The 15,420-nt window shown below is 40.6% G+C and overlaps 1 protein-coding gene across 8 annotated transcripts in view; it reads right to left on the bottom strand.

Annotated features, from left to right (window-relative positions):
* Window positions 1–2,052: 2,052 nt before the first annotated feature.
* LHFPL2 (LHFPL tetraspan subfamily member 2) overlaps window positions 2,053–15,420 on the bottom strand; it is a 121,008-nt gene continuing 107,640 nt past the window's right edge. For all 8 annotated transcript variants that reach the window (XM_021547260.3, XM_085566375.1, XM_021547256.3 and 5 more), the window contains one exon: window positions 2,053–7,124. In XM_021547260.3, the coding sequence (XP_021402935.1) occupies window positions 6,868–7,124 (257 nt within the window). In that variant the 3' untranslated portion in view covers window positions 2,053–6,867. The remainder of the gene's footprint in view (window positions 7,125–15,420) is intronic.

The following is a 15,420-nucleotide window of genomic DNA, read 5'->3' on the forward strand; positions in this document are numbered from 1 at the left end:
CTTTTATAAATTAACTTAATGTCTGCAAGTAGCTTTTATTTTCATAATTAGAATAATCAGGCAGTAGTACAGACCTAGCTCAGCAGCAAAAGCCAGTGAAACTTTATACAAGGATTAAACTAGATAGTGTCACATGATACTGAGGGGAAAAGAATAAAGGCATTGATAAGGATGTGTAACTTGTGGCTCATGATGCCATACATTTTGTTCTGGAAAAAAAATTAATTTTCCAGCAGTTCAATGGAAATATATACAGCTCAACTAAAATAATGCTTTTTGTTGGATGAAAGTGATTACACTGAACAGTTGTGGTTTCAATACAGTCTCAATACACTTGGAACTTGCTGTTGACTAAGTAATGAGTGTATGTGTATGTGTATATATATAAATAAGCATACTGTCCTGCTTTTGGTGAGTGCTCCTTCCTGTTCCTGTTACATTACATTCAGAGGTGAAGGAAAATACTTCAATACAGAGGAGCTGCTCTTTTTACAGCATTGAGAATACCAGGTTTTACTTCTTTATATCCACGATTTAAGAAGGGAAACCTCTAGCTGGAGAGATGGGAAGTATTTGGGAGTGATTTTTGTTAATAAAGTTTGAGTCTGTATTAGTAAAAACAGGGCTGGTGCAGGCCTGGAAGACAGGCTGGCCGCAGTTATTTTTGGCCCTGCACTCAGCTCTTCTGCTCGGCGACCCGGTACAGCTGGAATTGGGTCAGCAACACTGGCTGGAGCCCAGACCAGTTACAGCACAGCTGCCTCTGACCACTGGTGCCTCTGTGGCATCAGCTGCTCTGCCACTGCTCCAGCTGACAATGCTGCTAGATTTTATCATGTTTATAGCCTAATTAAACAATTGTGTACGCCTGAGCTGTAGTCATTGCACGCATGCCAAAGCACTGTTTTTCAGTGCAGAAGTATTGTCTTCGCGGTGCCTTTATTTTTTAGAAGGATGCATGATGTTTTGAAAGAAAAAAATGCATATCCTGGATTGGGCAATGGGGTGACACTTTTTGTCCAAGGTAAGAGAACAACTGGAAGTAGTCAGAATACAGAATCACAGAATCAATTAGGATGGAAAAGACCTAAACACTCCTGAGATCATTGACTCCAGCCTAAGACCTATGTGATTAAATTTGGTATTCTTTCTCTTTTACCATGGTCAGAACAAGTTACTGAGTGATACCTTAAGCCAGTTACAGATATTGATTCCTATACTCTCAGAATTTCACTGATATGAAGATATTCCAAATAAAAGACATTTATTTGAAAACAAGCCTTCATTGAATTGCAGAACAAGACAATATCTTTGTATTTGTGTCACTCTAACCCTTGTAATAGACATCCACTTTGTGACTGCTCCACTCTTCTAAACGCGGCTGGAGTTTGGAGAACAAGTTACAAGAATATGGAAACAGGAACAATAACAGTAACAGTTGTGTGTAACAATACACACAACTGGAGATTTGAACTCTGTGCTACTGGTAACACCATTAACTTTACTGAAAAAGGAAGGTAATATTTTTAGCTGTTAAAATGAGTACTTCATAATTTCTTTAAGCAGTGTTTTATATTTGGAGAATAAGTGCTCTATACCTGTTTTGAAATTCATAAATTGATGGCGGTAGTGGTGCATTCAGCAGCATCTATCCCCTAACTTATTAACTGTAGGTTTCATAGATGTTCCAAGTTGTAACTAAGAGTTACTTCTCTGAAGTTTAGGAACTGTTAGAAATGTAATTAAACTATACATGAATAATAATGTATGGATTCAATAGAAGTGGACCCTTGCAGCTGACAAATAAGTGACATGCTGACTTTTCTTTAAATTACTGAAAGCCTTGTTCCTGGTTCTGCTATAGACTAGCTCTGTAACCTTTCTCTAGTGCTTGTCACATCACAGCTGAAAGCTAAAACACACTGTGGCAAACACCATTTTTAAAATCTGTGTATGATGAAGCAGTATTTGTTCTACAGCTGTTAATACCCTTTTTCATGAAAAAGGAAGTGCAGTATTTCAGTTGCAAAATGAAACACATTTTGTCAGAGCTAGATTCAATTAGAAAGTCTCTTTAATGCAACTATTGTATAACACATAGTTACAATTGCAGATCACATACTTCTGATCAGTAAGCAGTAATAAGTGTTAAGTCAGATAGGAATCTGAAATACATCACTGGACTGGGATCTTAAATGCTATTAAAGTTACAATCAAAGCTCATCTTGGCTCATCTTGTCCAATATGCTTGTATTAAGGTAGTCAGACTCCTGTTAAAAGTTTAAAAACTCACATTTAATTGAAATTTAGACTAAAAAGAAGACATTAGGTACATCATTCATGCTAACAAATGTACATAGTGGTGAGTCAAGAACAGAAAAACAGTACCACAAATAAACCATGGCTCAAAACCTACTCTAGCTGGATCGCTGCAGCCACTCTTCCTATACTCAGGAGCTGTGTATGCGTTGCTGCCATGCTCTGCTTTTGTTGGACTTGGCCCTTTCCTTGAGAGGTAGGCACCAGTGCCAATGGCTTTCAAGGAAGGCCTGAACTCCTCTCCATTTACCGCTAGGATGTGGGAAACTTATTGGTGGGGGGCAGGGGTAACAATGCAAAATGAAAATCATTTGGCTGGGGGAAAAAAAAAAATCTCAGAATCCAGAGAACTTTATTGAGTAAGATAGATACAAAGGTGATATAGACAACCCAGAAATAGCTCAGTAGCAATGTTTTTTGCAGTGCCACATTACAAATAAAGCACACTAAGAAACCTTGCTGAGCTTTTTCAGCTTTTTGAGTGTTAATGGCAAGAGGTGGATGGCAGCTTCACTCTGGAAATGTGAAATCAGATTTGAATTCTGAGTAATTCAAATCAATCTAGAAGATATTTTTGTTAAATCTTCAAGCTGCTATTTCTACTGTTGTACTGATCTTCAGCATCAGTGATTTTACTGTGTTACGCTATATCCACACCACCAAACTCCAGCCACTTCTTCCCTGGGAAGTCCCTTTTCCAATCACTTGCTTAAAAGCAAAAACTAAAAACAAAACAAAACAAAAAAAACCAACAAAATAACAAAAAAAAAAATCCCAAAAACCCATTCCTTGTATTGCACATCTCACAGAAGTCTGTGTATATATATATATATATATATATATTTAAATATGCTACAATTAAAAAAAAAGGTCTATGGCACTTTATTGAATATAAGTTTAAGAAGTTGATGAAACCACAGATGTTTGAAGAAATCTTCAATACCACAAAACAAAGTTAAACTGAACCAATTGGCACACAGGTTTTAAAGAATCCACAGCAAATTCCTCTAGATCCTATGCAGTGCATGTACATTAAGAAGCAGTTACACTCTACAGCCTGCTCATGAAATCAGTTAAATTAGCTTTAAGCTGATTTTGCTTTTTTTCTTTCCCAAAGTGCCTTTAAAAGCTACTGCTGAGGTGAACTTCAGGAGCAATTTAAACAGCTGTGAAATTTAATGAGTGCACCCTGCACCTGAAAACCTCATCCAGGAAAAAAAAAAAGCCATATATACCACCTTATCACTTGCTAGAAAAACAGAACCCTGAGAAAAGAAATTCTGATTATTTCTCCTCTGTATTTCTTCCTAGCCTGTCTTCTGTCTGTACTATGTGATGAACATGGATATTCTTGCGAGTTAATTATGTTAATTATGCTGTTGCAGAGCAAGCTGATAATATACCAGCAACAAGCAGAAAAGCTGTTCTTCTTGGTTACGAATGCAAACAAAAGCAAAATGTGCCACTGAAAATCTCTTTAATACTTAAAAAACCAAACCCAAACAAAACGTACTATTGAAATTTTTTTAAGCATCATGTGGATCACAGCAAGAATGAAGGTTGTTTGTTGTTTACTTCTCAACCAGAGCAGAGTATACTCTCTCGACCTTTGTAAGGACTAACCTGACCTGATTCTGGCTAATCAAGTGCTTAAGCCAGTGCAGCATTTTTCACCCTAATACTGTGTCAAGACTTGTTGGCAGTGGTGACCTAGACTTTGGATTGCTACCCACCTAAGGAAGCTAAAACCATACATCTGCTTAGTAATTAATTTTTAGCTGGTTTATATGGTACTCATACAACTGCTTACCCCCTCCTTTCCAACTGCAGGGCCCCCGAGGGCAGAGCAGAGCTGGTGGCCCAGGTTCAGTGCATGCTCCAGAAGGGGCTCAGGAGGGATGCCTGGAGGAAGGCTTGCTGGACCCCAGACACAAGCCCAGTGCATGTCCTTCAGGTGTGGGGGAAGTGTATGGGCCAAAGCCAACGAGGCACACAGGTGTGGACAGGGTGTGTGGGCTCTGATTTTCACCCTCAGGCACCACTTTGTGCTGGTGATTTTGCTTTATTAAAATCTTGACTTGTGCAGGCAGTTGCTCCCAGACAATAACTTTTGGAGAGGATTTAAATTCAATATTTAAAAGAACATGAGTTCCCTGTTTGTGGGTACCCAGGGCAAGGGGAATATCCCCCTGTCTGCCCTGGGGTGCTCTGACTCCCAGGAAAACACTGACCTTGACCCTCATTCATGGAGAAAACTTCCGAAGCCTCAAGGTAAACTAGAAACCACAAAAGTGTGAAATAGATTGTAGAGAGTAGTGTAGTATATCAGATGGGTGAGAAATTTAGGTTTTAGGATTTTTAGTATGTTATAGATGGGTTCAAGATGGAGTATATAGGGTGTTGTCTTGGGTTCCTTTCTTCTCTTCTTCCTCTTTCTTCTTGGATTTAGGTGGTATCTTGTAATTGGGTAGAAAAATCTGCATTGTGGGTCTTTAGGGGTGAGTTATTGGGTTAGAAAGGAAAATAATTTAGGTGTTTCTTCTTAATTGGGTAATTTAGTTTTTGATTAGACTTAAAAAGACCTTGCAGCATGAGGTTGTTGGCCATTTTTGTGCTGTTTGCACACATGCAAAGTCTGGGCACAGACAGTGTGCTGAAGTTTTGATAACAATAAACAGAAGCTAAAGACCAAGAAAGTCCAATGTGTCTCTTGTTCCTGACACAGAACTGCTCCAGGAGGGTCTCCTCCGCCAGGGGAGCCCCCAGGGAGTTGCCCGACTTGGGACCCACAAACTCACACCTGCTTTGAAGTAGAAGGTGGTGGATGTGGGTTGAAGGAGCAGGTGAATGCAAGAAGAGGCCAGGTTAAAACAATCCCTTTTTGAACACAGTCAGAAGTTGGCCTTGCTGCACTGCGTCTCAGAGGTCACCTGTGTGTCTGTCCAGCGCACAGGCTGCAGGTGCCACAGGCACAGAGGCACGGGCTGGAGCTGCCCTGTGGCTGGTGGGCAGCAGGGGCAGGAAGGGGAGCCCAGCCCCGTGACTGTTCGCTGATCCTCCAGCTGCGCCGGGGCTGCTGAACAGCTCCTGTCCTGTGAGGCACGTCAGCAGTGCCGTGAAAGCAGCTACCTACCTGGACAGTAACAACAGCTTTTTAATAACTAATGGCACATTTTAAGGGACTGACCAGGCAAAACCAAGAATCTCTGCTCTGTGTAATAGTGAAGCAACACTGTCACTAGATGATGTTAAACTATCAAGAAGTAAGAAAAGGAATCTAAAATTCACCTAGTATTTAATTAGAACTATTCAAATCAGTTATCCCCAATGCTCCTATGGCACAGTTGCATCATTCTTTTGTTTGTTAAAATACCTTACAAACTTGGAATCAGAAGTAGTTCTAGTAAGTGAGGCAACACCACAAATAACAAAACGAGCTGGCTTTGAGAAAAAAATGGCATTTGTGGCAAGGTCTGTTTAATTACTGCCGATGTAGTTGGAAAAAGCTCTGCTACTACACACACACAAAAAAAAAAAAAAAAAAAAGGAAAAGAAATCTTCCCAGCCACATAGAATTTGTAAAGACTTCCTGAAAAATTTAAATTTCCTAAAGACTCGTGTGCATCTGGGTCATGATACAGACTGATCTGTAGACTGGGAATGACATTTCACTGACGAGAGAAAAAGTACAATGTGGAATCCACAGTTGTAGTAGAGGCTGCAGCCCAGATAAGGCTGGTGCTGTGGGGAGCTGTTATCTGCTTGAGATTTCAGAAACTTTACTAAAGTCTGTAGAAATATTTCAGTTTTATCTGAATCAGGAAAGCCAGTCTAACAACAACTTCTCTGTCTAGTCAGTGGAAAAAATATTTACCTGCTAAGTAATAAGTTGCCACACCTTTGAGTTTCAAGAGAGAGAAATCTGTCAAGGACTTGAGTTTCTAAATGCCTTAAGATTGGTGTAAATGTCAGCTTTGCTGTCTCCAACATAGAGTTAATATCCAAGAAGGCACTGTACTTCAAGGAAGTTCAGTACCAGAAAGCACCTCCATGAAAATGGTACCAAACCAGGTGATGGTGAAGAAATATTCACCAGTGAGGGGAGCCCTTTGAAACAAAGCCTCATTAAAATAGGCTTCTCTTTTGCTTAAAAAGAAAGAAATGTGCTGGCTTGTATTATTTTAAACCCAAACTCTTCAGAGTGACCAAGGTGGGCTAGGCAATCCAATCAATCAGAATTTTTCAGTTTTAACAACATTCCTGCTATATACATGTGATTACTCACATCCCCAGTTGGATTAATATACTCCACTGTTTTCTGATAACAGAATGAAACTAAAAATATCCCCAAGTATTTACATTCTGCTTTCTCGGGATCCTTTCTCTGATCCTCATTGCCCAGCAAAGAAGAAAGACCCTTTCAGTAGTTCAGGGCTGGAATGCATGGGGCTCAATCACACAAATGGTAAAAACAGGTAAATGGATCTGCTTGCCCAGTCAATGGAAAGCAGATAACGATCCAGGTGCTGGTATTTTTCTCCACTGGAGTTAAAGGAGGCAGATAAGGTTTTTTCCTTCTTCTATTTCTTCTTGCACTTTGTCACTGGATGTGGCTATTTCAGCTTGCGCCGAGAAGACCGCACAGATGAATGTCAGAACAGTGCCGCCGATAGCTGTGTAGAAAGCCCAGCCCAAGGAGCAGTCTCCTAGTTTGTAAGCAGAAGCATAAGGTCCACAATAGCTTATCGCCTTCTGGCATCCCCAACCTGCAGGGTAAAGTATCAAGCCTAAGATAAGGAAGAGCCCTAGAAATAAAAACAGAAAGAAGGTTTACAAACAATCAGTCTAACACCAAATGCAGCACATCTAGTAATTGTTATTATGGTCACTAATACTCATGATTTACCATGATCAGGAGAAAACTGCCATCTCATCCATCCAATTGTCCTTTACTGATTGTTCTCTAGTATATGCCATGTAGTCTTTCAACTGAATTTGAAGCTATGGTGTGATTTATGTTGTGAAAGGCTTACTTTTTATGATAATGACCTAATTCCTTATTTTAATCTCTGTACCCCTCCTACATCCTTTCCTCTCACATGATTGCTACAAATACAGAGCATGAAAAATATTCAAGCATCTCCACCTACTACTTATGCTTGCACTTCTCAAAAGTGTAGGAATACTTGCATCCACTTTTGATTTTGTATTTAGCTAGCCCTCATTTAGCTTTATTTAGCCATTCACCATAAATGTGTTTGCCTAATTTCCTCTGGATTTTATCTACATTGATTTTCTTGCCTGGAAAAAACAAACAAAAACCAACCCACCCCAAAACAGAACAAAATACAAAAAAAAAAAAAAAAAACAAAACAAAAAAAAACCAAACCAAAACAAACCCAAACCCACAAAAAAACAGTTACACTTCTACTTTTTTGGCCACATTAGGACACAGCAGAAAGATAATACTGCCAGTTCACTAAGCTGCTCTCATAATAGAGGGATTCTGGAGTCAGCCTCAAACAATCAGATTAAAGTACCCATAGCCAGTGCATATGTAACCCTGGGATCCTCCAAACAGTTGACTAACTACTTCAGAAGGAAAGCACTTTCCCAGTGATAGAAAGGGCAAAAGCCTCAACTCCCTGTCTTGCTATACACCCTCAACAGTCTGGTGTACCTCAGGCTGGAAGGGAAAGCTCAGACTAGTTGTTCTGCCCATGTGATTGTCTCTCATATTCACAGGTCTCTCTATGAAGACCATCTAAGCAGTGAAGGGCTTAATTAAGGAAATTGAAAGTCACATTAGTGTCCCTGCACATGTCTTTGCACGAAGAAAGGAGATTTAATCAAAATGTCTAATATGCTAGTGGCTACACTGCTTTCTTATGGGCACTAAAAAAATCACAATGAATTATACACATACCTCCCTCCTACAAGCAATGTAAGAAGGAACTAAACATAAGAACAGCTCACATTATCAAAATCTGCTTTCTGTTTACCTTAAAAATTTACTTAAAAGAAAAAAAAAAATATGAAAACCAGTTTTTGTTTAAAAACAATCAGTTTAGCCAGAAAAAGAATATAGCTTTCCAGATCCCATAAATATCTCTGATTAATTTTCCTGCACTTTAGAGCCCTTTATTTAACCTGGTATGCTGATGAAAACAGCTGCTAAAAGTGCTGTCACCTTCTAGAACTAGGCTAAAAGTTGTGCACTAAAACCAGTCTTTTTTTTTCCTTCCTGTAACTAAGAGATTACAAAGAACAGGTTAAAGACTTCTTTGCATCTTCTTTCATTCAGTTAGACTAGCAGTTAGACTCCTCTGCAGTATCTTGGGGTTCCTTAATTGTTGGTTCAAAGAAATTCAGCCAGATGCATGAAATTTTCCTCATCAACAATGTAAAAACCATCATCCAACTGCCTAAAATTAATGTCTGTGAATGTCAGACATTTCACAAAAGAAAGTCCTTCCTCCAGCGTTTTTCTAATGATGACACAACACCATGGGCATGAATGACCTAAATGTCATTACTCTTTGGGGCGGCAAAATCCATTAGTGAGTGATATCCGTTCTCTGTGGAGGGATTTCATCACTGCTTACATTTAAGAACCAATGACAAATTTTATGCAGTGTTTCCTGGCTGGTTGGCCAAATACATTAAGTATAAAGTATTGCTTTATCTTGGACAGACCTGGATAAGCTGTGCATTCATCCTGCTGAGCCCTGCAGCCATTTCAGACTAAACACCAGCAGTTCCTTCTCCTCTATTCATCACTAGTTTCCTGTTCTGCACAACCAGTATGACCAGCTGTGTATCTTTCTGACGCACACTGGTTCAGGCCAGTTGCTGCTCTCTCTAATGATCACAAGTCCTTTGGTAGGCAAAATTAAGAATTAAGAAGCTGGATCTGAAATGCCAGCGTAGCTGCTGCCAACGTAGAAGTTTTTTAAGTTTACCACTCCATCACTCACAAACCCAGACAGTCCAACAGCAAACCCGGCTTATGGCTGAGTGTCACAACAGGACCAAAAAGACACATCCATCACTTTTTATCAGAACTAGAGCACTGAGCAACTCCTGAAAGCTACTGGTTCATGGAATGTATGCCCCAAGCTGAAAAGCCATTACCCAAAACTCAGGTTCTCAAAAGGCACAGCACTGCTGCCAAATGTAGTCATCAGGACTTTACTGACTTAGACCTTTTTTTCCAAAAGTATGGGAAATTCATGGGTATATAAATATAATAAATACCATAAAAAGCCACAATTTTATAAACTTCACCTATTTTCTCACAGATGAAAACAAAATCTGGAGGAAAGCCTTAACTATTTATGGATCTGAATACGGTCAGAATATGTATGTACCTGATTTCAGACAGCTAACTTTGTAACTCCTATACTGGACCAGCAAAATAAAACAAAAAAAAAGTTATTATTTTCACTACCAAACCTCCTTTCTACTTCTCCATTTCAGTGCAGACAGAAAATGTCTCATGGGCCTATTAGCACTATCTCTAATATTTATCACAATTTCTTATTTCATTAATAATTGGTTCCTGCTTGATGGAAAAAGTAAATAAAGACAATTCCATTAAGTCAATTCAAAATGCCCACAGGAGAAAGGCACTCCTTTGGTTCATGCTAATAGCAAGGGGAGAGGCACAGCCCCTCACCACATACTCAGCTCAAAGCTCCCATGTCCAGAGCAATGGCTGAGCTGTGCAGGGCTCCATCCTGACTCTCCCAATCCACCCAGGAAGGAGTGTTCAATTAAAGAGGGGCTTTGCCTCCTGCTACCCAGCATCTCAGAAGAGACAGTCACAGAGACCACCTCAATGACTCCTGCAGCTTGAACAAAAGAGGCAGATGATGCTCCACCATGCACTAGTAGTGCAAACCATTGCCTAAATTGCCTAGAACAGCAGACAGAAAAATAAAAGCACTTAACTGCTCAACTACTTGCAGCCAGACACCCCTCAAAAAGCACCACTCCTGCTACTGGAAACATGGATGCAAAGGGACAAGGAGAAAAGAATTATCTTCTGTTGACTGTTTGCCTTGAGACATATCTAGCAGGAGGACAGTAAATACTAATTATAGAGGGTTTTTTCTTAATAAATCAGTTTTTGTTTGTCCCTGTGTCTTTGAAGAGAAGCCAATACTCGTGAAAAATAGTGAATAAAAATTGAGTGCTCTGTCTGAACAAGTTTTCTACAATGAATCTTTTCAGTTCTTTGTGCTGCTGTACAATAAATGATTTTTAATTCACAGCCAAATTACCTGTGGAATTACTGCTGTTTGTTCACCCTGCTGGGAGGAACAAATCCACCCTGAAAACATTACAAGCTGTTTTCTCTGTGCTCATCTACAGGCTCACAGAGCTCATGCTTGCACAGTTCTAGATTTAACTCCCTCTCTGGGCATAGCTGCACTGCTGAAACTGCAGCTTCTGCTGTACACATACTCCTGTTCCTACTTTTTAAGCAGCACAATCCCACTTCTTGAAATCAGTACGATAATTTTTCAAAATTTCCTTTTTGTTAGTTGTTGTCAGTTCTCAGTTACCTCTTCTCTTAGGAATCCTCAAAACAGAGGTATGAAAGAATGCCACACAATGTTGCCAGATGCCTAGGAATTATAACAGAAAACTATTCAAACTACTTTTTTACCCAGAGACCTCACTTACAACTCTTTGGTGTAAGTTCTGTCAGCAGAGAACATATTTACATCTTTCACTGAAGGCAATTTGGCCACATAACCTTTTATTATCAGGCCGTAATTACTTGCTTTTGAAAAGATGCCTTTGTGAGATTTTAATGTTGTTATTAGATTACTATATATCTCCTGATTACAACAGCCTGTTAAACATCAGGCAGTCTTTACTTGAATGGTGCAAAAGTAACTCCTTTCTCCTAAAAAAAGGAAAGCAAAACCTTAGAGTACACTAAGAACATCACTATCAGTATAGCAGACTGCATCACTGTGCAAAAATATTTCAGAAGACAGTTGATTAATACTTTTCCTATAAGAGAAGACTTTTTGTATTTGTGCACCAAGAACTTTTTCCCTTTTAAAGGACTGCAGCTGCAGCAAGGTATTATTGCTCTTCCTGGTTTTCTATACTGCAGCAATGCTGCAAGGTCAGCATTGTGGAAAACCAACAGACCAGCCTTTCATTGTGAGCATTCTTATGTCACATTTTGAGCTGGGGTTCAGATCTGAGGAAAACCTTTCTTCTTCCTTGGAAGCAACCCTTGAGACAGAAGGTAGGGCAGAGGCTTGTTTAGCCAAATGAAGGCATGCTATTTAGTTATGACAGTCTCCTGTGCAGCTGCTGTTTTGCCATATTAAACAAGAGCATACACTAACAAAGCCACTTTCCATTGCAAAGCATGAAACTATCTACTCATTTCCTAGCAAAATAGTAAAAAAAAAAGCTTTTAAATACTGCTGAAGAAACAGGAAATTAAGCAGCTGTGATCAATGAGGTGGCACTGCAACAGGCTCCTATGGAACAACTGAGCAGTAACATTTTAAAAGAGGAAAAGAGAAAGGGTAAAAGGGTAAAAGCAGGGAGGAACTAGCTTTGCAGTGCAGTGCAGATGGGCTGCATCCCCAATGGCACTGATCCCCATTGTTTTAATCTTCTGCAAAACCACAGGGATTAAGAATCAGTCCAGGGACACTGCATCAGCCAGGCACCCTGCCTTTATTGCTCACATTTCCACACGTGTCAATATGCTACCTGAACATTTCATGTGTTAAATATCAGTACAAATGTACTAGCGTAGCTTAAACCAGGAAGGCTTTCCTATATACAAAATTTTCCTGACAAACCCAGCAGGGATGCTACCAGGTTACCACTGATGCACTTGTGATCACTGCCCTGGCAGACAGGTGAAGGGACAGCCTCCTACTTGGCAGCTGCACAACAGACACCTTCAGCCTGTGAAGTGATTCAGTAATACCATTTTAATCAGATGAGAGCTCAAGAGGTGGGCTCAGGCCTGCTGACATGGTGCTTCTAGCAGTCCACACTGGCCGTAGGAAAAGCGTGAGATGCTGACTGGAGCACTGCTTACAGTACTCTCAGCACAGGGCCCCAGACCTGCCTCTGCCTCTGCAGTTGCTCTTCAGCCCCCTGGATGGCTGCCCGACCCACCAAATGCAAGCAGCTGACCACAGGCAAGTGGGTCTTTGTCCAGAAAGAAAGGGGAGATTTGCATGCCCTGGTGTCTTGGAAATGGCCTCTGGCCCACACATAAATAATGCTGCATGAGAAACAAAAGAAAAACAGCATTATGAAGATCAATGCTTTAAAAAACCTACCTGGACACCACAGTTGGTGCAGGCTAACACAGCAGATATGTTTTGGGGCATGTTGGAAGCATGCTGTTGAGAGGGGGAAGGTTGCCAACAGGCAGTGCACTGAGGCAAGTGCACACCTTCATACCTTCAATCACTGCAGATGACTGCTCACATATATAGATTTCAGTGTACCTGGGATACCCCGAGACAGGAGAATTAGTAGTTTAATACTACAACCAGGTGATGGCTCAAAACCCACATGGAATTCTTTTTCCTTTAGAACTGTCTCAGGGTACTATAAGGGCATGCACATACCAGAAGAAAACATATTTCCCTAACCACTGCCTTCCCCAAACTGATGAAGAGGGTAAGGTCCCTACTCTCATGTTTCTTTTCCCACATATTATGCAAATTGTAGATACGTATTCATAACCTCTGATAACATTAGTGCTATTGCAATCAGGAAACGGAGATAGAAATACAGTGCCGGGGACTTCTGATGGGACGCTCAACCATTATGTTTTACTACCCCCTGCAAAAAGCCACAAAATAACTTAGTTTATTAGCTCAATGTGAGGAATTTGGAGGTTGTTTATTATATTGGTATGATCTTACTGCTTAGACTTCTCTGAATTGAAGTGTGAGCCTGCAGACTGCTGTTTTCAAGAGAGGACAGGGTAAATTCACCATTAGTTTTTAATAATTTTTATGTATGTGGTGAGAGTGCCCATTAGTTGGGAGGGAAGAAAACATGTAGACTCCAAGTAAAATCAGTACCAAGCCTTGAAATGACACTGCTGCCTCTCTGCAGGCTGTCAGCCATGTAAAGTCACCACACTTGGGTCTCCCATGTGGTGGCTGTCAACCCAAGCAATTAAGTCAAGATAAAGCAACTTAGAGGGGAGAAGCCAAATGTTTACATTTTTTCAGCAGTACAGAGGTAAACAAAGACTCTCCACTCATTGGGCCATTGCTCAGGCACAGTTACCTCTCACATTTTACCTTAAAACCCAAAAAAGCACTGTTTTTAATCTAGGCTGACACAATAAAAGGCTCAGTCAATGCTCCTAAATGAGAAATTCAGTTGTGTGTGGTAAATTCAAGGAGGCTTCTGAATCAGGGAAGAAAGGCCATATTAAATATTTTGTCCTTGAAAGAAGCAGAGGGCAAGACCTTGTCTATTTCCTACCACTCATCATAACCTCTTCTACTGCTGTTCAACCAGTGAGTGCCATTGCCTCCAAACTGGAGGAAAACTCATACTGGATTAGCAGAAAGGGAATGAAATATGACTACAGCTCAGTAAGGGAGGCCAAAACAACCACCTCCCTTAGCTTAAACAGAGGTAAAAGGGCTGCAGGTCACCTTTTTCATGGCCTTACATTTCCTCAATACTGATCCCATAGTACAAACAAAACTTTAGTTTGGGGGTGGGGGAGAGGAGCTGCAGAGGAACTAGGACTCAGCCTGAAGGAAAAGGCAAATGGAGAAGCAGGAAGGGGAGAATTTCCTGTGGCTTCATGAGCTATTCAGCAGCAGAGTGCAGGACATCTGTACTGGGTAAGAAAGCACAGCTCAAATCCACTTATTTCCTCACCACCACATCAGGGACACCAAAGACAGCAGCTTAGCAAAAGTTAGCCCCTTTTCTTGAAAGATCTCCTTTCATTTTTTTTTTTTTCTTATGTTTGAGTGAGAACACAGCATTTGCTAAGTTTAAATATTTTCCTTGTGTTTGCATTCTATATACAAATAGCAGCATCTGTCTTGGCTCTGAGGCCTAGAACAAAAAATCTGACAGAAACAGAGCCCGTGTGCCCGCCTGATATCCCCATGGCCTCTTGGGGTCACCAGCACTCTTTCCCACACCACCAGGGCAGGGTTGTAAAGAAGTGCTCAGCATTTCACCTGTGTTGGTAGAGGTAAGAGACCTCACTGTATACATGTCCCACAGTAAATGTTGTTCAGTGGGTAACATGGGAGTCTCTCACTCTAAGTGCTGTTTGTTGGAAGAGATTTATGCTTGCCAAGATAATCAGCTGCCAAACTTGATAACTTGAAATTTTTGTTTATTTTTCTACTCATTTTAATCTGCTGTATGTCCATGGGTTTTCAAGTGCCCGCCTTGATAGTGCAGGAGATGAGTCAACCACCGAATCAAACAAAACACTGAAATCTTAATTTTATTTCTTTGAAGTTACTAATGGTCTCCCTCAAGCTCAATATCAATTTAGCACTTGAACTCAGTTTTCCTTCCCCAGCATATTCCAAGACAGCAATCCCCTCTGCTTGAACCTCCAGCAGCCAAGTGTGTATTAGATATCATGCTGGCATTGGGCCATATAGGTTACAGGAAGCACTATACCGCAGACAGCAAAAGCAGTTCAGACTGTCAGGATTTCCAACAGAAATCCCTCTCCCCTCCCTTTTTTCTTTCTTCCCACCCCAAGAATTCAGAATTCTGGCATCGGAAAAGAAAAACTCTGAGCTGAATCCAAAAAGGAAATATGCTTTTTGAAAAATGCATGCTCTGTGTTTTAGAAAGACAAACAAGAAGCTTCCTTGCCTTCAAGGGCAAAATCACTCTTGCTTTGCTCTCCTACTGCTTGGGCTCCCTGGCCATGCAACAGCTTCCGCTGCCTGCAGGCCACATCAGCTCACAAGGTGCTTTCTCCTTCTCCTTTGTTTGTCTCCTTCTCAGACAAAATAATGCCTTTGTACAGTGTGATGCCACCTATAAACAAATATCCTAAACTATGCTGCAACTACTGTAACCTTTTCTGTTATG

This window comes from Lonchura striata, chromosome Z (genome assembly GCF_050655825.1).
Source record: "Lonchura striata isolate lonStrDom1 chromosome Z, ASM5065582v1, whole genome shotgun sequence".
Taxonomy (NCBI): domain Eukaryota; kingdom Metazoa; phylum Chordata; class Aves; order Passeriformes; family Estrildidae; genus Lonchura; species Lonchura striata.